The following is a 23,757-nucleotide window of genomic DNA, read 5'->3' on the forward strand; positions in this document are numbered from 1 at the left end:
GGCTGGCTGTAGTGTATACTTGACACACTTGTTGTAATAACACTGGACAAAAAGCTCATTTTGCCATGGTGGATGACTGGTAAACTGGCCTCATTTATGTCTAGAAAGAAATGAAAATTATATAATACTTTATTTGCGACTTGGTAAAGATGTTAAGTGCTAAAAAAACATGAATTTTAAGGCTATTTTTGCTATTCCTCAACAGACAACAATACTATGATTAAGGGTACCTCCTTTGTTTCCTAATCAAGAATAAACAGCACAATTTGAATTTACTAACAAAACACTTCACACTTCATTAAAAAAACCTAATATTTTAAATGTTTTTACTTGGTTCTCATGCATTACAAAAGTAGTTTGTAACAAAAGTATAATTACACAACAAGATGATTACAAAAATATATTACACATTATGATACAAGTCAAAATCATAAATCTAAATTAATCATGACAACATAAACACAATTATTTTTAGTCAGAAATTTTACAAGATCACTACACAAAACTAACAATTTGGCAACACATAAAAAAAAGCATGACTTAGAAGCACCAACTAAGGACACGAATACAGATGCAATTCACCGGACAACATATGGGTTGGAGATGGTTAACAGACAACAAACTTAACATAAATCCATTTATAGAAATAAATTGATCAATCATACAAATTATAACATATTGTACATTTTGTCTAACTTGGGCACACACATACATACACACACAATGCTAAACACAAACACAACACAACACAACACAACACAACACAACACAACACACATTGAGCTACAGCACAATACAACAGTTTTATCTTCGTTTCTCAAGATCACTTCTTGTTGATTTTAGGAATCTTTGTCCTTTAGGCCCACTTCCACAATAAGTTTAGAAGAAAAAACATTCACATGTCAAAACATTCAACCAGAAAAATATAATCATTGCCTCAAAACATTATTTTCTCATGCAAGACACATCAAAAATTGAATTCCAAGCACTGCAGTTATGAGTGATCAAACCATAAAACTATCACTCACCAGCAGTAGGACACAGATCATTTAAACTTCTGTGATAACAAGGAAAAAAGAATACACACATATCAACCAATCTCTTAAAATTATAATGCATGTATTATATTATTAATTTATAATTCATTAAAATAATAACCATATACACAGAAAGGCCTCAAAAATGTACAGGAAGTCACAGACAGACTATTTGAAAAGAAAAAAATTAAGACATAACTGTAAAGATACAACCACAGGTACATTATTTGTGCTTGAAATATGAGTGAGTGCCTTAAACTATATAAAAATTGCACAATATTTGGAATTTAAGTCACACCCAACACAAAATAAGTTGACTACAACTGTGTATTTTTACAACATATTCACACTGTAACATCATGGTTAGGGCAACTAATGGACTGTAGTATGAACATAAAATTAAATGAACCAAAGCATAAATGAAAATTTGAGCATGGTTTATATTTATTAGTTACATTTTCAGTTCAATAAAATAAATTTTTTGTGAAATAATAATCTATCATACCATGAATCCAAATATATAATTTTAATGATTTTAAAAAATATAATGCTACTTGTAATTATTTAATCAAAATGTAATAAATTAACAGCAGCAGGAATCTTGAAAGTGTTATAAAAAGATAATGAATTACCAGTTTAGTGATTATGTATGTATAGAGAGTAAAGGAAAATGACTGGAAAAGAATATTCTACCTGAACTTGTTTTATAGAAAATTTTTAGTTGTTACTTACTGTATTCACTTGCATCAATTATAATTTGACAAAGTGAAAATTATTTCCTTTGCAAGCCCAAAATTCAATAGCATAATAACTTGAGCAATAACTTACTGTATGCATTTACTGCATTTAAAATTATCAAGCTAACATGATGTACTGAATTGTTTTATGTAAGCATATTTCTTAAACTCCTGTCTTGATTTGATGAGGAACTGTAGTAAAAATGTGTTGTGTAATTAAAAAACCAAATCAATTTCTATAGGCTATGTTTTCTGGAAAATATTTACTTACCTAGGTACACAGGAAAACTATTTTGCAATTTTTAAATTCAATATGACACTAACCAATGGCAGTTTTACAAGACTCCTACACAAACTACATTTATAAAAAAAAAAAGGGGGGGGGGGGGGGGAACAGAAAAAAAGCATAGTTCTTTAAATGAAATTAACGATTGCAATTGTATGTAAAAAAGCAAATATGAGAGTATGAGTAAACCAGTCAACATGGTCAATAACAGCACAAAAAGAATCAAAAATACTGAAATACAAATTAATGAACAGTAATGCAGTGTCCCATTACACAATCTCTGAATACAATACAGTAATGTACATTATTGCCATTATGATTGAAAATAATATGGCACAAAATGTCCTACGTTAACATATTTAGCTTAAAAAAAACCTACACAAATGAGTCAAGTAGTCAGTGAGATCACATTAAAACCTCTATGAAGAATCATTCAACTCTGGTGATTAATGGACGTACTTTATACTGAACTGTTACAAAATGCATTATTGCCTTGTAGGAATTTTAAAATACTTATATTCCAAACTTAAAAGAAAGGATCACTTGCAAAGTGAAGTACTTGGTAACGAGATTTCACAGTATGTATACACAATATTCAGTAAGAATCTAGGTATTTGATTGATTGAATTGATAAATGCAAGAATTTTTTTTTTTAAAGTTTCAAAAAAGCTTAAGTTCTAGTCCATTCTATGCTTATAATGGAGGTATAAATTTTAAAGCTGCTGCAACATCACATTATTTAACAGTCAAAAACGACTTAATTATAGCAGCAGCAGAGTGATGACGATACCCCAATGGTAACAAGTTGAAATGTACTTAATGCAAACTCACCTCTGCCAAGACCAAATAATACTAAGACCAAAAGATATTTACCAAAAATAATTTCATGTGTAAAATTAAGATTCCAAATTATATCAGCAGTGTCTTGATCATAAAAAAGAAGACTTACAGTTATATAATCATGGATTCAAACCATTGCAATAAAGTTTCAATTTAGCACAACTTTAAATAAAAATATATTCACACGCAATCTAATCATTAAATATTCATTGGAGTTAAACACTTGGGAATATTATTATTGTTACAAATAAAATCTTAGGTAGTTATTTAGGTTTAGCACGATCTCTTAAAACTATTTGACCCTACTTTAATATTTGACGGTATCACTGTTCAATGATATGCTTGAACCAGACACAATGGCACATACAATAAAGGCGCGAGGGTTGGGGCAGAAAACATGGGTAGGTGCAATATCAGCAAAGAACTCCCAAAAATGTAACTTTTAACTAGCAATGAACAAACTTTTCCTAGAAACCTTAGTGATAATGTAGACAGACAAAATTCAAAAAGTAAGAAAAGAATAGAAACTACAACAAGAATTACTACTTTCAATAATTTCTGTATGTATGTAACAAAAGTTTACACCTTGAATCATCTATCAGTTTGTCATATCACATCTATTTTACACTGTATACTATAGATATTACAGTGAATGGTGTTTAGTCTGACACATTCGAGCTGCTGACGGCTAGATTCCAGCCACATCACATTACTATGTTGTCTGCAATTTTGGTTTGCTCAGAGTTTATCATTACTGTCGGCTTTCATTTCAATGCTGTTTCCTGATTTCTCTAGCGAGTCACATTTACTATTTTGCAAGTACATTTCCTTAATGAGTTTTTGAAGAAGACCAACGCTCATCTGTATGTTTTCTTTCAATAGAGCAGCTTGTTAAAATTTGTTTACATACCACTGTATATTAATATTTGTTTTGTATTAACTTCAATGCAATGCAGTATTTATGTACCTGAAGCAAAAGAGCATAGTTTTCCAAGACATTTAACCTCAAAGGTAGGAATATTTTCATTTCAACGTGTGCTCAAGCTTTGCCAGCACCTTCCCACACAACTCCACAAACTATTAAACATTTCTCAAATGCTCGCGGTTTTGACTGCACGTGTCATTTATCACATTACAAATCTGCCTGAAACCCCACTAGGTATGAATGTAAAGTCTCATTGGAGCTTGCCCAATTCTTCTATCGTGCAAGCATTGCAAGTTCGAAACACTTTGCCTCAGGAATCACCAACTTTCTAATCACTGGTGTAATAACGCAACTATTTTTCATTTTTCATACGCATTCCAGCTTTACAGTCTGTGGTGAATACCATATTTCAGCTAGTTTTTGCCCCAATTCACTGTGTGGTAGTGTACTAGTACTTTACTAGGTAATTTAGTTCAGAGGGCTACTGTTTTGTACCCAGTGGTGTTGGAAGTAAATTCACAAAAATGAATTATGTATGCAGAAAAAAAAATTTTCTTCAGTTGCAGGAGTTTAGGTGACTTCCTGATATCACTGCACTGGAGAAAAACTCAGTGTTTTGTAGAAATATGCCTGGGTGCTTATTTTAAGTTTATCATAATAATTAAATATGTTGTTACTTGTTGACTATCACTCATTTGTGAATTTCATATTTTAAGTTTTTATGTTAAATCACTCTTGCAGTAGAAAATAAATACACTGATACAGCCAAAATAGTGATGGGTGGAGGTGGTATTTGTTGCATTTATCTGTCAAAATAGACAAAGTTAATACTGAAATTCAAGCCATCAATGTTCAAAATGAAAAGAAAATTCAGAGGGATAAATTAAAACCCATTAAAATAAAAAAAATTATTTAATTAGGATAGTTCCTTAAGTTGCTATTTGAAATTCACATTAATTCAAAAACACGCATTAAGATATACATGCTGTTTTTGTCATTGTACGATAGGTTCATTCAGCTTATATTTTTACTTAGGGCTAACACTTCCTTGAAAAGAGGCCATTAGAGAAGGATTCACATGGCAAAACAAGTCTGGGAAATCAACAAAGTTATAAGTGATATTCATTAATATTTTTAAGTTTTAAACTGAAAGGATTGTAACTTAAACAAATAAAAATGTAAAAATATTCAACCAGTCTTAAACAACTTTACGATTAATTTGTGTCAATCTTGTGACGTCAGGAAAATTTTATGAAAAAAATAATTGGTTGGTAAATGATTTACATGACACATATGGCCTCTGTTAGGAATGTCCCCAACATCTGTACATGTTAGGATCATGTGTTTTACGTAGCATTGATTTTGTAGCATAGTCAAATACAGGCACAGTGGTTGAGAGGTCACATCACTAGCCATCGATTCCCTTAGAGGTCACATCTGGATTCTACACAGATGGGGACAGTGGCGATCATTTTAACTAGCTGCTAGGTTTTCTCCGTTTCCTTGGGTGCTATATTACCCCCATCACTTCAGTCTATCAACGGTAACCAAGGGCGTATCAAACATCTGGATGAAATTATCTTCCAATAAAACATATCACAATTGCATGGGTTTTCTTTACTTATTACACTATTTTGGAATATCACAGTTTCCTTGCTCACCCAGTTGAGGTTATAAGAACATTAAACAAATACGACCTCCTCAGTGTCACCACAGTTGTAAACATGAAGTTTTCATCATGGGACTGAATCTCATACAGAAACTAGTAACTACAATATCACCATAGTGATATGATTCTAAATATTACTTCATACATTGACATAACACATTTGTTTCCCAAATATTGATTTTCATTTGTTACATTGCCATTGTGAAGTCATACTTACTCTCAAGTCTCAACAAAAAGAATTAAAACGTAAAACCTTAAATTACCAAGTGACCGTAGCATCTTAACAACTCTGTACCTACTTAGAATACACTTTTATTGCTCTTGATATTCTACGTCGTCAGAAAAATTATAGATGTACTAATAAACACAGAATAAGCCCGCTGAAATCTAACTCTCCTAACACAGCCTGAAATGAAAATATACACAACTTTGAGGTAATTATGAAATAACCCTTTTCAGTCCTGAACTCTTGCATTCTTCAGACAAGTATTTGTCAAAGTATTTTTTTTTTTTTATTTTTTTTTTTTTTAAATATATAGGCATACTTTTTGATACGAAAACTTTGTATAACCCAAAAGTACCAGTTTTACCATACTGACAGCTACCAATAATTTTTGTAGTGTTTATTTAGTTCAAGAGCAGAAAACAAAGTTGTAAAAAAATTACTTGGGCTCAAATTTGCTGGCAGTGTGCTTGCAGTACTACCCACACACACCTGCGCTGGTGGTAACAAGGGTCCGTAGATACTGCTGGGACTATGTTCTGGGGCAGAGCTGCAATTTCATTATAGGGGAGGGTATTTTACAAGCCTAAGAGGTAAGAACTAAATTTACACTGACCACACAAAAAGAAAGTAAACCAATAGGCATCCAATTCAAAGACAAAAATGGACACTAGCCAAGATCCAGATTGTACTTGCGTCTTTCCAGTTTCCTTTTTTAAATCAAGTGTAACTACCCTGTACCTTAAACAAATATTTCAGGATGAAATTTATTTGGCAAGGGTTAGCAAACCTAGTAAACTATACTTTTTTGCATTATGCTCCATTCTTCAAGCTTAATTAACTGAATAATGTCTCCTCGGAACACAATTTCCATTCCTCTAATGGGAATGGGCTTAACAGTGAATTGGCAAAAACTGAATATCCGAACATTAATAATAATATTATTATTACTATTATTAATATAAAAAGGCCATGAAAGTATTATTTTATAGTAAGCATTAGCCATCATACACACATACATGTCTATGTTGCCAAAGTATAACTAAATTTCAATGAAAGCTAAACATAAGGAATTACAAGGCTATTTTTGTTACCAGTTTTAAGGTTAAAGATAAAAATATTGGTTTTTTGATTCTCCTGAAAAATTTGTCATTCATTGTTGTATACTTCTATGTATTATCTCCATGCATGCAAATTGCTTTTAGTACAGGAACAGTAGTGCAGATTGCAAAATTCAACAAAATTGTTGCAACATTTTTAAAAGTACCATTCAAATAATTATGATTTTCACAACCACCTTCATTCATATATAATTTTTCACTACAAAATTAATGCAATGATGGAAAAATTGTGCAAACACATTCAAACATTTTATCACAACACACAAACATACAAAAAAGAATACAGTTTATTCATGAATGAATGATGCAAGAAATATAAATATTTTGGTTTTTAATTAATCATAAACCATTTATATACGTTACAATAAAATTATATAGCAAACCCAACAATTAAAAGCAGATACACATTTGGATAAAATACATAAATTTATACAACACACATCTAGAGTTGGGAAAATGGCTGATTTCTAATGTGTATATTTATAATTCAGTCTCACTTCAGTGCAGCTTAGACAAGCTAAATGTGTTGTCTAGGTATGTATCTTATCTTCCATCAAAATGAGGCTGTAGTCTGTATCTGCCACAAATATTCAAGCCCATATGGCACTCATAGTTTAATTTAAGAATCATTTTATGTTCACAGAGAACTCAAGAGTACTACTGCAGTGGTCAGCAAAAAAATATGCATCCACTAATATTACATACTTAACAAGCAACCATCAAACCAATAATCAGAAACTGCTTTTAAACTACCGTACAATAATATTTCTATCACAATCATGTCACTGCTGCAGATAACTAAAAGTTTACTTAATAAAACAGTTAAGAATCATCAAGTGATCTCACATAGCTGTTCACAATGCAAGAATTGAGAACTCTAGTTGTGCATCAAAACTGTATCTATCTGATACTAAAACATTCTGAAAATAAACAAAAATTAAAATGACAGAAATATTTGAAATCCTATTCTGTCTGTATTTACCAAATGCTAAACACATTTTCCTCCTAATTTTTAGTAACCTTCAATATGACATGATGATGGAAGAACTTGTCTTATTCAGAAGTTGGGCACAATTAAGTGATGTGTAAGGTTATTGCGAAGTTCTGAAGGAACTCTGAACTCATTAGTAAAATGCATACTATAAAATATATTGAATATTTACAAAGTTAGCTGCACATTAAAATGCAAAATAAATCACATAATACAATGTACAATTTCTTCATAATTACAAGACACAAAATTTGTTATGTACACAACCCTGAAGTAACACATCCTGCAACAAGAAACAAGATGACAACACGCAATAGCTACCTGTTTTATTTGTGACTTTTTCAGACTTAAACACAAAAATAACAAAATCAACTCAAGTTAAACATTCACATTAATAAATTAGGCCAGTACAAAGGTATGCATTGTATGTACAGCCACTCTCACTATGTGCAATTTAAAATCACTTGTACCAAGAATAGTGTTTGACTGTGCAATACTCCACAACCACCGTTACACAACTTGTTTTGTTCCAATACACACTACACAGCACTAATGGTGCACACACTTCTACCCTGTGCATTACAGACACACTAGCCGAGGCAGGAACTACAAAAGCAGTTAAATAAATTACACACGACGATGGCAACCAAAATCACACTACAAGCGGCACAAAGAAGTCTGATATGTGTCACTCGTACCTTGCCACATTATAAAAAGCACACAAAACCGAATCTAACAACGTACCCACAAAACATAAACAGGTAATACTGATTAAACCTACAATAGGCCTAGTTTATTCGTTTGGATCATCTTGGATCATTCTATGATTAGTAAAAATTAGAGCACAGGCTAATAAGACAATAAATCTTTCTGTGGAATGCTATATGTGATGAGAAATTTGACTTTTTAACCAACCTGCAAGCAAGCATGTAATGTGAGATACAGGACAAAAATATTTTCAACAAGTAATGCACATAGTTTTAACTCCTATATTTTTTTAACATTTTTTTTTATATTTGCAATACAGATCATTCAGTTGTGCATTATGTACTTCACAAGCAAAATATATTTTTAAAATTTGTTATAACTTATAGATTTATTAACAGTAAATATATCAACATAATTAACTTGAACTTACGGGTTAGCTTATTTAGTTTTTTCCCTATCTTTCAACGTCCTCTCTCACTGGTTTTTAAGATACACTCTGGCCCACCTCCCCTCCCAAAGCCTTTGTTCAGAAAAAGGAACACGTTAATGAAGTATTAGGTTTAAATCGTACACATCATAATTCATTGAATATAAACACATTACCTATTGAAATATTGCCATCCTGCTCACATTCCAACCCATTTCAGAGTTCTTTTACCCAGCGCATTGCGTGTGGTCTTTGTTTTATAATGGGCATATCAACTGCAGATCACACTAAAATATATTGTACTGACAGCATCCAAATAAAATAAAAACTAGACTTGTGAAACATCTTCCTGCTTTACGTAGATATTGGTGAAGAGAAAACTGTTCTCACGACATGTACATAACTGTTTATACACAACTCAACAAATAATGAACTTGAAAATGAATACCAATTTAAATCTCTTAAGAGAATACGAAAAGGTAGAAGAAATTGTACTTATCTCCTTTAAGTTTGACAGATAATTTACTAAAAAATCAACTGAAAATCTAAAAAAAAAAACTAATTTACCGCTGATACACAGATTGAGTTGTGACCATTTTGTATCACAAGCTTAACAAAACAGAAACTTGTCGTATGAAGCCTACTGTGTTTGTCTCTGCTGTAATTTAGTTGTATCTATTTTTTTATGACAAAATTCCTTCCACGGGATACTCTGTGCTGTCTAGGCATTTACATTTGACATAGGTAAGCCGAATTTTACTTATTCATCTTCGTTATACATTTTTAAGGTTTTTCTATGACATACAGTGCAATTCAGCAATGGCACATGCCCATTAAATTGCTTTACAGCCTGGAACTACAATAGTGCCTAGCGCACCGACCTACGACCAATAAGGACACACAATACTCGGATCACACACATGGTCCCACATTGCCCCGCCTCTAGACCAGTCTGATATGCCCATTAATAGGGACAAGATTATATTGTAAATTGTGATAAAACCGAAATAACACTGAAAATCATGTCAAAACACAGCATAACACCGAAATGCAAATTAATTAATACACCATAAAGCACAGAAATGAAAGTTATATCATGGAATTAAATTCCAGGAATGTCATTTCCAGACAAAAAATTGTACCAAAGTGCATAGATCAGAAAAAATAATTTAATTTGTTTTCTTGTACATCTCTTATTGAATCAATTTAAACCATATATGCTCGCCAAATTATTTTTATTTCTCTGAATGTATCTTTTCAGACCAATTTATTAAAAATTATTTTACCAAAAAAATGCAGCATATAAATTTCACCCCTATTTTGGTGGAGTAAGTATTATAAAACAGCTTTTATAAAAATAAAAACAATAACACTGAAATCCTCCGTTTTGAAAACAAAATTGGACTAAAAATAAAACCATAAAATCTTGTCTCTACCCTTTAAACAACCCAACTACCTGGCGTAGCTGTTGCATTTTTATTTGTCAGTCTCCTGCAAACCCTTACATGAGGGGAAAAAAATCATTTTCATATTTTTTCTCACCCAACATCAGTAAAGCACCTATTTTAACATTACTGAGAATTACACTACTATTGCTGTCAATATTTTCAACAAACATTCATACAAATCCACTCAACAGTACATTACTGTAACATCTATAAATCTTTTGGCATTTTCTATCACACAACAAAATGATGTTGGAAATTTTAACATTTAAAAGAAGATTTTTTTTTATGAAGTGTTTGGCTTCTACTGAGCTGTGCTGTGACAGAGGAAACCATTACGGTAGCTCAATGCAGCTCACTGAAAGACATTATTTGTAAGCACAGATGCCAATTCTGTAGAACTTTCTTCATCGCTGAAATGATTTAAAGGTAAAAGATTAAAGCACCATTAATCAATGTTTTTGTATGTGTAGTATTTTTTTTTAAATAAGAAAGCCAAATTGATGTCTTAACATTTATAAAAAAAAATTCCACACTCCAATGACATTGACCAAAAAATTGGTGCATTAACTTGTTATCTATATGCATTTCACAAGCCATAGAGTTCATTTTCAACAGAAACACACCCCACTTAGCTAGGGGCTGCCTAACCGTTTGATGATATGGAAAGAGACAGCACATTGTTTTCGAAGAATTCTGTGCGTCACTACATTAACATCCGTGCAGTGACGCCTACAGTGTACGATGAACAAGCGATGCTACAGAAGTCTCTTAGTCTCACGTCTGCAGTCTCTTCCCGCCCCGTGGCTTGATAGACTCTGATATCTGCCACATCGCCTCTTCGCACAGGAAGTCATCGAAGTTGCTGAAGAACGCTATTATGCGTTCGTGTTTCTTAAACGTGTATGAGCTGGAGACAAACAGACACATGCTTAGAAGACATGGGAAAGGCATGATGCATTTAACAGATTCAAGCAATGGCAAGTCATGTCTACTGTCTAAAATCTTAAAATACACAATAATAAAGAGAAACTGGAAAAATTTGCAGTTTCATTTTGTAATAGGCTTGAATCCAAACGTATTTAACTTTTTGCTGCTTCAGTGATTGGACCACAGTTGGTTTAAAGGATTTTGAATCAACGAATAACTTTCAACAAAGTAAATACCGTATCACAAGAATCCCAGTTAACAGGAGTCTTGAGTCATTAGCCAATAAGCAGGTATAATTTTCCCGAATACATACATGTCATGGAGTCTATCCTAGAGGTCACTGAAACTGCAGTTTTTTCCCAGTCTCTACAAATAAAATATAGTTACTGTAATAAACAAATTACACATTAATTCCAATCTCAACTTTACACCTTTCTTTGTCTCCAGTGACCATTATGTTCATAAGATGTTAAGCACTCATTCATTCAGTCTTACAGCATGTGATATTAAGTTCCTGGAAAATGACAGACTTTCCTAACATGTAAAATTAAGCAGAGAATTCAATTTTTCCCCCCAGTTAAAAGAAACAAATCAGGAAATATCCGAGTTCAGTCAACTATAAATTCACTATTTTTTTTTAGCAAGGAGCTGGCAAAAAAAAAGTATATGGTCTCTTCACAGCCACAGATAACAAATTTTATTGGTAAAAAACATGATTAAATATGCCTCTAATAAAAACATTAAAAAAAAAAAAAAACGCTGTGTTTGATCGTGTATATATGTAATTAATGAAATTCAGTGTGTGACTTTTATGGTTCAGTGCGGTATGGTGCTCTGCAAGAAAACTATACTTAAGACTTCCTAGCTATTGATTCACACTAGTGCGTAGACGAGGACATTTCCTGTGTTTTAAATCTCCCGCCCTCACTGCATTCACTGTGTGAGTTGGCAACACATCCGGCTACCAAGTTTCTACAGTTGGTGTCCCTGGCGGCAGGCGGATGTAACCAGTCGTCATCATGGAGTCTGGCCGGTAAGACGTCGTTTCGGGTACACTCGGTACCAATCTGTTTTGCCGTACATGTGATGTTGGTCATCGGTGTAATACAGTCCATTTTTTCGTATGACCAAACATTTTGGTCCTCCGGGCCGGATATTTCCAGTGTTTTTCGTATCGTGCGCAAGTTATTGTGGTGCGTTTTATCGTTTGCCACGCGGGCATTTATTTGTATTATCGGCCCGCTGTTTCGTTAAATTCCGCTTCGTGTAAAGTTGTTTGGTATTCCACGCCGTCTACCGTTCAGATTCTCTGTTATGCTGTGTTAGTGAGGCTAATAATTTGCCGGTGCGTGTCTCGTGAATGAATTAACCTAACAAAGTGCGCGAGTGAGCACGTGTTTTCGAAATGTTGTTCGCATTCGCGGACATCTTGTTAAACATTGCCTAGTAGATTTTCGCCGATTTATTGCCTCGTGGATTGGTTTACTGTACTTAACCTCAATTATGGCTGGTGCTCAGGCGGCAGCATTGCGGTTACGTCTCGCAGAAGGTCGTATGAAACATGCAAGCGATCTCTCAATTGCCGCGGCAAGTGATGTTTCAAAGGTGAAGTTATTGTTAGCTACCGTCCGGGATTTGCCTGCCGTGAAAACGTCGTATGATGCAGACTACATCACAGTGGAAGCAGCATCGGCTGACCTCGAGGATTATAATGCAGAACTGCACCTGCAGCGTATGATGACGTTTGAAGAGCAATACTACAGTGTGATGGCCGCTGTAGACGCTGTGGACAGTAAACCAGACCTGCTGGAGACCTCCGCTAGCGAGACTTCAAATGGCCGTAAGTTGAATGTTGCTTTGCCGAAGATTCATCTTCCTCATTTTGATGGTACTCCCCAGAAGTGGCCTAATTTTGCAAATTTATTTACGACACTTGTCACGGAGAACTCTCGGTTGTCCTCTGTTGAAAGGTTGGCATATTTAAAGGGTGCTGTCTCTGGTGAACCTCTTGGCATAATTCAGCCTTTAGAATTGTCAGAAGCAAACTTCGAAGTTGCATGGGACTTGCTTGTAAAGAGATATGATAACAAAAGGTTGATTGTGTCCGCTCATGTAGAGGCCCTGTTTAATGCACCTTCAGCATCTGTCGAAACCCCCAAGTCACTTCGCCAGCTACTTAATGTCATCTCAGAAAACCTTGCTGCTTTGAAGGCACTGGGAGCTCCAGTGGAGCATTGGGACATGATCCTTTTACCGATACTGTCAAGGCGGTTGGATCCCAAGTTGCAAGGAGAGTGGGAACTTAGTTTGAGCCATGAGTTTCCTAAACTTGAAAATTTTGAAGCATTCCTTGAAAAACACTGTAGGGCCCAGGAGTTGGTTGGTTCGTCTCGCTCCAAGCCTGTGCGGCCACAGTTACTGAACCAAAGGCCGCAGTCCTCTTCTATGCCTAAGAATCATAATTCATCCAGCTTTGTTGTCAATTCATATATATCACAGTGTTGTTTGTGCAACTCATCACATACCTTGCACCAGTGTCCTGAGTTCGGATGTATGACTCCCAGTGATCGCTTTGAAATAGTAAAGAAACATAGATTGTGTTTGAACTGTCTAGGAAAGTCTCACCAGTCAAAAAACTGCCCATCTACATCATGTCGCACTTGTGGTAAGAAACATCATACCCTGTTACACTTTGTACAGAAGACTTGTTCTGACAAAAATGACGTGTCGGCCACCTCATCACCAGATCAGTGTGTGTCTACTCTTCCAACAGTTATGTCAGCAGTTACTAACTCAGAACACACCATTCTGCTATCAACAGTTCAAGTTGCGGTTTTGGACTCTGCAGGGAATGCATGTACAGTTAGGGCCCTGTTGGATTCCGCTAGCCAAGCTAGTTTCATTTCAGAGAAGTGCATGCAGAGGCTACGTTTACCTCGTATTAAGGCGCACCTCCCAGTCACTGGCTTGTCAAGCACACCTGTCAATATCGCTCGAGCCTTTGCCTCCATTGTTATTGCTCCTGTTGGTGGGGTTGGGCCTCAATATGCCTTGGATGTCTTCGTCTTGCCTCGGATAACTGCGGATCTGCCTTGTGTAAAGTTGTCACCTGAAGTTAGCAGGGCAGTGTCTAACCTGAAACTTGCAGATCCTACGTTTGACACACCTGGCCCTGTCGATTTGCTCATCGGCGCTGACCTTTTTCCCCAACTGCTCACTGGAGGCAAGCTCAGTGGCCCACCTATGGCTCTTGACTCTGTATTCGGTTGGGTTTTAATGGGAAGGGTGCCCTCTGAGCCACCTCAGTGCTCTAAGTCATTTTGTGTTTCACTTTTCACATTATTCCCTCCGTTAGAGGACACCATGAGAAGATTCTGGGAGTTGGAAGAATTTCCGGCCACAAGGCATTGTTCTCCTGATGATGACATCTGTGAAAGGACATTCGTTGACAGCCATACCCGGAATGGCGAGGGTCGTTATACTGTGTGTCTGCCATTTCGTGCCTCGCAGCCGGAATTAGGTACCTCTCGTTCTCAAGCGGTTCGTCGTTTGATTGGGCTCGAAAGACGTCTCAGAGGAGACCCTCAACTGCGGAGCATGTATTTTGAGTTCATGACGGATTATCTGACAGCTGGGCATATGGAAAAGATTCCCCCCGAACAGGTGCATTCGAAACAGGCATACTACATACCGCATCACTCTGTCGTAAAACCAGAGAGCTCAACAACCAAATTACGTGTAGTCTTTGATGCGTCTGCAAAAACGTCCAATGGATTATCCCTGAACGACAACTTGCTGACTGGCCCAAAGTTGCAACGTGATATTGTTGAAATTTTGTCCAACTTCCGACTGCACATGGTTGCCTTTACAGCAGACATAAAACAGATGTACCGCCAAATCGGTGTTTGTATTGAGCATCAAGAGTACCAGCGTATTGTGTGGAGATTTGCTGACACAGACCCTATTGAAGATTATTGGCTGAAGACAGTAACGTTTGGTGTGTCTGCAGCTCCTTACTTGGCCCTTCGCACGTTGAAACAACTAGCTTGTGATGAATCTGTGGCATTTCCTTTGGCGTCTAAAGTTTTGCAGGCAGACATCTATGTTGATGACATCGTGACAGGCTCACAGTCTGTCAGCTCTGCATTGGAAATCCAGCGCGAATTGATTTCATGCCTTGAACGAGGTGGGTTCAGACTGCGAAAGTTTTTGAGTAATCACCCAGCTTTACTTGACTGGTTGCCAGCTGAAGATTTGGAAGTGCCACAGTTGTTTTGTCTTGACCCGGATAGTCAGTTGGCTGTAAAGGTGTTAGGGCTTCAGTGGAACCCAGTCTCTGACATGTTTGTGTACAAGATTAAGAGTAGCTCCATTCGTGCCACCAAACGCACCATATTGTCTACAGTTGCAAAAATCTTTGATCCTCTTGGCTGGCTTAGTCCGCTGTTAATGGTAGCTAAGCATCTGCTGCAAGTCCTGTGGTTGAAAACTGTTGACTGGGATAGTGATCTTCCTGAAGATCTGGCACATCGCTGGAACCTATTTCACAAGGATCTACCCCTGTTGTCATCCATAATGATTCCCAGATGTATAAGAGGGTCAAACTGTTGCCGTTACGAGTTGCATGGTTTTTCAGACAGCTCTGAGCTTGGCTACGCAGCAGTCGTCTACCTGCGTGTTCTTGGCCCTGATGAAGTTAAGATCCATCTGTTGATGGCGAAGTCAAAGGTAGCACCTCTAAAGGTTCAGTCACTCCCAAGATTGGAACTGTGTGGTGCCCTACTCCTTGCCCGGTTACTCAGCCATATCACTCAGAGTTATACAGAAAACATCACTGTGTCCTCGGTGACAGCCTGGACTGATTCGCAGGTAGTGTTGGCATGGGTAAGGTCATCTCCTCACAATTTGAAAACTTTTGTAGCGAATCGAGTGAGCGAACTTCAGAACCTCACTGATGCTGCCTGGTGGAGGCATGTACCGTCAGCGGAAAATCCAGCAGACTGTGCTTCACGAGGTCTACTACCAGCGCAGCTTCTGGAACATCACTTGTGGTGGACAGGCCCGGTGTGGCTGAAAGAGTCTGTTCACCACTGGCCTTCAAGCTCTCCAGGTGCTACTGAAGTGGATCCAGTCCTGCTGGAACAGAAGTCTGTGACCTTCACTACTGTTGCTTCAGGTCTGTCAATTTCTTATTTGCTGCTCCGTGTCAGTCGGTTGATCAAGCTGTTGAGAATCACTTCATTCATCTTTCGTTTCGTATTCAACTGTCGCACCTCCAGACAGAGCCGGATCGTTGATGAGTTTACCCCAAAGGACATGAACAAGGCATTGGAATTTTGGTTATTGTTTGTTCAGGCAAGTTTCTTTAGTAATGATATCATGGCTCTCAAGAAACAGCGTCGCCCTAGTCCTCAGCTTCGAAAGTTGGCCCCCTTCCTTGATGAGCATGGGCTGATAAGGGTGGGCGGCCGGCTGTCTGAGTCAAAGCTTCCCTTTGAGCAAAAGCATCCTGTGTTGTTGCCCAAGTCTAGTGCGTTGACTGACCTCCTTATTACCCACTACCACGAAAAGAATAACCATCCTGGTGTGCAGACGCTTAGAGGCATCCTCAGGGAACAATTTTGGATTCTCGGAGACAAGGATGCCATCACTCGTCGCCTGCGCCACTGTTTCCGTTGCTTCAGACAGAGACCGGCAACTTGGCAACCCCCTATGGGTAATCTTCCTGCTATGAGGGTACAACAAGTCAAGCCATTCGCTCATACCGGGGTGGATTATGCTGGTCCCGTTTTGATCAAAGCGGCTAAAGTCCGGCGGGCACCTGTGGTTAAGGCTTTTCTTTGTATATTCGTATGTTGTGCAACAAAGGCGGTGCATATAGAGTTGGCCTCAGATCTTTCCACTGATGTCTTCCTGGCAGCATATCGCAGGTTCATAGCCAGGCGAGGTAGATCCTCAGACATTTACTCTGACTGTGGTACCAATTTTGTCGGTGCTAATAATCATCTGAAAGAATTGGCCGAACTGTTGTCTTCTGCTGCACACCAACAAACCGTTGCAAACTCTATGTCCCAGTTCGGTGTTCGCTGGCACTTCAATCCCCCTGCGGCTCCTCACTTTGGAGGTCTCTGGGAGGCTGGAGTTAAATCCTTCAAGACACATTTACGACGAGTGATTGGGGAACAGGTACTGACTTTTGAAGAGATGTACACTGTCTTAGTACAGATCGAAGCCACCCTCAATTCAAGACCATTGTGCCCTGTGAGTAGCGATCCTAACGACCTTAATGCGCTAACCCCTGGCCATTTTCTTACTTTGGAGCCTTTAGTTGCCTTACCTGAACCTGATCTGAGAGATGTTCCACTTAATCGTCTACAGAGATGGCAACTAGTCGAGCGTCTCCAGCAGGACTTGTGGCATCGTTGGCATCGTGACTACCTCCATACCCTGCAGCAACGTCAGAAGTGGCATGAGCCGGGAAATGGTCCTGCTCTCGACCAGCTCGTACTGCTTAAAGAAGAAAGACTCCCACCCCTTCAGTGGCGTCTGGGGCGTGTCACGGAACTGCACCCTGGAAGGGACGGAGTGGTGAGAGTCGCTACTGTGCGCACGTCTAGCGGGCCAATCAAGCGTGCATTGGTAAAATTGTGCCCACTCCCATACATGTGTTGAAATGGATTATTTCAAGGTGGGCGGAAATGTTTGATCGTGTATATATGTAATTAATGAAATTCAGTGTGTGACTTTTATGGTTCAGTGCGGTATGGTGCTCTGCAAGAAAACTATACTTAAGACTTCCTAGCTATTGATTCACACTAGTGCGTAGACGAGGACATTTCCTGTGTTTTAAATCTCCCGCCCTCACTGCATTCACTGTGTGAGTTGGCAACACATCCGGCTACCAAGTTTCTACAGTTGGTGTCCCTGGCGGCAGGCGGATGTAACCAGTCGTCATCATGGAGTCTGGCCGGTAAGACGTCGTTTCGGGTACACTCGGTACCAATCTGTTTTGCCGTACATGTGATGTTGGTCATCGGTGTAATACAGTCCATTTTTTCGTATGACCAAACACGCTGAATATTGAATTCCTAGAATTTGATTATGCTACTATGTAGAACAATTGTATTTTATTTTACTTTTTTAATGACATATTATAACACTGATGTTTGATGTTTTGAAACCTTTCAAAACTACACACATTCCAACAAAGCCCTCCAAAGAGCCAGCAATAACTGGCAAACACAAGGACGTGTGCCTTTGCACACAAGTGATCGGAGCTCCAGCGCCGGTGTATTTTGAGGGTACCCCCACCACCATGGCTCAATTCAGCTCCTTACATGCGTGATTCTGATTAAGGTAACAACACCCAACAGTGTGTGGTAAACTTAGAAATTTACTGCACGATGGCCATTACACATATTACCTATAACTATAAGATATTTTCATTCCAATCTTATGTTATCACACACCTAGAAAACCCGGTTTATTTTCAAGGATTTAAGTACTCCAAACCAATACCGAAAACTTAATTCAAGTAGCCATTCCATAATACGTACATACCTATTTTTCAGGTGAACACAGCACCGTACCTGTTTAGGTTTTAATCTGTAAAATATTTTAAAAACTATCTCGTACCCCTTTTTGAAACGTTTCATGTTCTCCACTATGTTGAACTGCTGCCATCTCTTGGAAAAATTTATGGACCCATCTGGTATCAGGTCGCTGTTTCCGATGTGCACAAAAGTTAAGTCCTGCAGCACCAGGCCTCTGTAAAATACAACTGCATTTAGCACGGCAAAGACAATGCAACAACCTCTTATCAGAGCTGTACAGTTGTCAACAGAGCAGGTATGGTTTATAACACACAACCGTGCTCAGTTGGCTTCACAAATCAGGACCTCACAGCCAACATAAGTTTCAAACCGTGATATCAAACTGTTTACTCTTGTCTCAGCAATCACAGCCACAGGACATTTGGATAATTCTACCAACCAAGAAGTCAATACCATTGCATATTCATTAGCACACATAAATCATTTCACATTCTACGCCACCCATGCAAACTTACACCACAGGACAACCTGCACATCAGATGGCACTCGTGTTCTGGACAAACTGTACACATCTTGGATATCCCATATATGTCATGGACCTCCTGAAGATGTTCCAGACGACTGTACAAGACCAGGACAATTATACATGTCCTGTACATACTGTATATCTTCTGGACATCCTGTACATGTCCCAGACAACTTTATACGTTCTAGACAACTTGCGCGTATCTTTGCCACAGTTATCAGTGGTTGACATTCATGTTCCACACAGCCTCTAAAGCAGTCAGCAACCATTTCCTGAACTAACTGTACATGCCCTGGAGATTCTGAATATGTTATGGACACCCTTTAGATGTCCTGGATGACTGTACAAGTCCAGGACAACTATACATGTCCTGGACAACTGTACATATTCTAGAAAACCTATTAATGTCCTGGACACACTGTTTCTTTCCCAGACAACCTATACATATCCTGGACAGTTGTACATTAATTGGCACTCATGTTCCACACATCCTATACTGCAGTCGGCACACATTGTACGGCAATCTGCACTCACATGTACGGGATGCACGGTGGCTGTGTTTCGGCCAGCGCCTGCCGGTACGCGCGGAAGCTAGATGAGCTGTCGATGAGCGCGCAGTACTCCTTCAGCCCTTCTGTGATCTGCTTCTGCCACTCGAGCCGACGGATCGGGGCAGAGTCGAGCGCTGACAGCAGCGCCAGGTACGAGTTGAAGTTGTTGATCTTGCGCAGGTGCTTCATGATCTTGATGAACTTGACAACGTAACGCTCGCGGTCCTTCGCCTCGCCCTGCTCCAGGATTCGCGACCTCGCCCTGCGGTTTGACAAGATGACACTCTCCCAGCACAGCGTGCCAGAAACACACAGCAATCGCCACTATCTCATGAAGCAAAGAGGCCCATGGGTAAAACAGGAATGTTACACAAGATGAATAATGCACCAAATTGATAATACACTATAAGAAGAGTAAACAAGCATGCTAGTAATCAATAAGGAATTTTTGTATACATTATGTTTAAAAATCACAGAAGCATTAAAATACTTACTTGTGCATAATATTGGTGAAAAAAAGAGTCTGGACTTCATTAGGTAATCAAATTTCAGTAAATCAGAGTCAATGGTTTAAATTAATTACTTGAAAACAAGTAACCAATTAGATAGGTGAACTTATGAAAATGGTTTAACTATAACATCCTTTTAAAAAAAATTCCACAAAATTCAAGCTCTATATCCTTGACTCGCTAAAACTAACATATTTGCCACATTTTGCACCAGCAACAGAATGGTATGTGAATCAGTCTATTCTGGCAGCATTTGTAACATCACAAGCTGCTATGAAGTACTTAGCTGTCAGTGCATGACAGTTACAGACAAGTATGGTCACACGAGCAGTGAAAGTGCTTACCAATAAGACATTTTGTTGAAGTGCTCGGTGAACCTGGTGAGATTGGGACTCCTCTCCTCATTCTGCTCCTGAGCCCAGATCAACACCTCTGGGATCTCTATCTTCATGAACAGGTTGGCGTCTAGCAGCGTCATCTGCTCAGCGATTTGCTCTGACTTGAAGTCCAGCAGTGAAGACTGCCTGAAAGTTGGGCATTCTACTAAATAATAATGTTACTCACCAGGTGGAAGGAAAGTAGATAGATATTATGTCTGTAAAATATATAAAAATTATGAATTCATAAAAAAAATTTAATCTGTTTTCTCCACTCACGATAAGTTTAGATACCACTTAAAGTTAATACTTTCTACGTATGAATACCTCTCACTATTTACCTTTCATACAAGAACAGTCTAAATGAAAACATATTTACATAAAAAAAAAAGAATCAGAAAAATGTCAATGAAAAACATTTTTAAATCGGTGCCTCAAAATAAAATTGAAAAATGAATTTTAAATGCTTGAAATCTAAAATATTTATACTTAATTTTTTTGTCCGGATAAATTCTTAAAAAAGAATTTAATGTTCATAATACAAAAAAAATACAACTTTATAAAAGAGTTATAGTTAAATAAAAATAATAACTCTTAATGATAAATAACATTCATTGAAAATGAGCAGACAATCATCAATTGGGGATTAAAAATCAAAGCTAAAAAAAAAAATTAAAAATTTTTTTTTGAATGATAAGTTTGCAAGATGCCAAGTATGTTTGAGTACACTATAGCATTCAAACGCTAACAGACTTAAACACATACATCCAATTTTTTTTAAGAAAATTTCCCTACAACTTTTAAAAACATGATTTTATGTAGAAGTAGTAAGATTTTTTCTTACACAACATTAATACCTAAATCTGAGATTTAATTAATTTTTCATGTATTCTCCTGATACTCAACTACATATACCATAAGTTAAAAAATTTAAGCTAGCAATTTAACTGAATGAAAGTACAGTGAAACCGCATTAATACAAACCTGAGGTGACAGAAATTTACCCACTTTGTAATAACGAGGTTTCTAATAACCATTCTTCCCCATGTTGCACATACATAATTTGTACATAATGTCAAAACAAAAGAAATATATTGACGTCAACCGGGCCTGCCCCCAGAAGCCTGGTCAGCCTCAGACACCTTTCCCCTCGCCCCCCGTCCCGCTTCCCGCACTGGCAGTCGCACTGTCACGAGTACGTAGTCGTGTGTTTAAATAGCGCGCCACAAACTACCTCAAGAGGGCGCTGTAGCGGCAGTGCGACGTTCCCCTAAATTTGTAACAATTATATTGTAAAGCTTTTTATTTTTTCCACATTTATTTGTGTTGTCACTGACGGGCGTGTAAGATAAAGACGTTGCTGGGTGGACCTGAGCGGACCCGAACGTAAAAAAAGTCAGCATACATTTAAATATAAGAAACTAATAACTGTATGTAAAATAATAGTAGAGCCGTGGGAGAGCGTGCCTTAATTTTAGAAGTGTTTTTGTATTTCCTTATGTAAGATTGCAAGGCACTTAATCGGAAGGGCATAACGGTAATTTGGCAAGGCGGGAAGGCGCCATGTTCGCTCTGCCATTTCTCCGCCGCCAACGACCAAGGTAAGACACTGCCTTCCGCACCCAGGGACTTCACTCTTTGTTCACTGAACATTAGCTCAGTTTTTCCTTAATTATTTCAAATCTTTTTCACGCTATCCCCGGGGCTTGCCTCGGTCGAGGGACTGTTTATTAAAATCATTTTTTGACTCTTAACGAGACTTTTTTAACACGTCTTAACTCTTAAGTAATCACTTGTGTGGCCACGTGCATGGGCCTTATTCCCATGATCCGATTAAGTGCCTTGGGTCTTGGAAACGTATCTTCGTGAAGCCGTGTATGGGAGTACGCGCACGCATTAAACACCTTAAGTATAAACGTCTTCTTTTATTTTTTCCCCGACCACGTGGCGACTTATACCTCGTGAGCAGGAGTGTGGGATTGAGAGCCCAATGTTAATTGGTATAGCATAAGTGTGACCAACGCTGAGAGCGGGCCAGATCTGAGCGTATTACAGGAGGTAACAGAGGGTCTAGTCTTGCCTCACACGGGCGACGTCACGCCCTGAGACGGATCTCAGCCGGGTCCACGTGCCCTTCCACGTGGTGGCGCCCATCAATCAGCACCGCAACGACCCTCAAGAAACCCGAACCGCGACAATATGTCCATTCTTATTGTACTTTGTACTGCAAACCTGCATAAGAGCATTCTCTTAAGTAAAAACATGATTGGCCTACATAAAAGTCAACACAAAATTATTTACAATTTTGAATATAATGTTGCTACAACATATTACATGTCTAATAGATTACTGAGAAGATATAGGTTAAAAAAAAAGTTAACTATGTATTTGGTTTGCTTCTCATTTTTTCAAACATACCTTAGACAAAGCCATACAACTGGTAAAAGGCTTTGATTGTTACAGTGCTAGTATTGCAGGAAGTGTAAATTGAGGGAAAACTCAAACTCCTCTAATACATAAGTACCTCATTTTCTGTATGTATTCTTTCTACAACATATACTTTCACTTTACATAAAGAAAAATTTAATGTTTAATAGAATAGGTGTACTAATACACCATCAATACTCAAGCCATGCCCACAATACATGTCATAAAAACCACAAAAAGGTTAATTTTTTTTACTAAATTAATTCAACTTATTTGTATTATATGGTTAAATAAGCATGTACAAAAAATTGAGGTGTTTAAAAAGTTTTCAAATGAGAATTCATACATCAAACAAATAGGTACTCTTCTTTTGCATTTAACCTCAATTTTAGTTAACCCACTACAGCTAGTATATAAATATTACGAAACAAAAATATGTACTCTGTACAAACTTAAAACAATATAGCAAAAACTG

The 23,757-nt window shown here is 37.6% G+C and overlaps 1 protein-coding gene across 8 annotated transcripts in view; it reads right to left on the minus strand.

The window, feature by feature from the left end:
* Positions 1-303: 303 nt before the first annotated feature.
* The window catches only part of LOC134538348 (guanine nucleotide-releasing factor 2), a 147,085-nt gene continuing 123,631 nt past the window's right edge, over positions 304-23,757 (minus strand). For all 8 annotated transcript variants that reach the window (XM_063379628.1, XM_063379637.1, XM_063379644.1 and 5 more), the window contains exons 14-17: positions 20,823-21,002; positions 19,953-20,231; positions 18,975-19,106; positions 304-11,319 (exon numbers count right to left, since the gene is read on the minus strand). In XM_063379628.1, coding sequence (XP_063235698.1) covers positions 11,187-11,319; positions 18,975-19,106; positions 19,953-20,231; positions 20,823-21,002 — 724 coding nt within the window. In that variant the 3' untranslated portion in view covers positions 304-11,186. The remainder of the gene's footprint in view (positions 11,320-18,974; positions 19,107-19,952; positions 20,232-20,822; positions 21,003-23,757) is intronic.

Source organism: Bacillus rossius, chromosome 1, assembly GCF_032445375.1.
Source record: "Bacillus rossius redtenbacheri isolate Brsri chromosome 1, Brsri_v3, whole genome shotgun sequence".
Lineage (NCBI taxonomy): Eukaryota > Metazoa > Arthropoda > Insecta > Phasmatodea > Bacillidae > Bacillus > Bacillus rossius.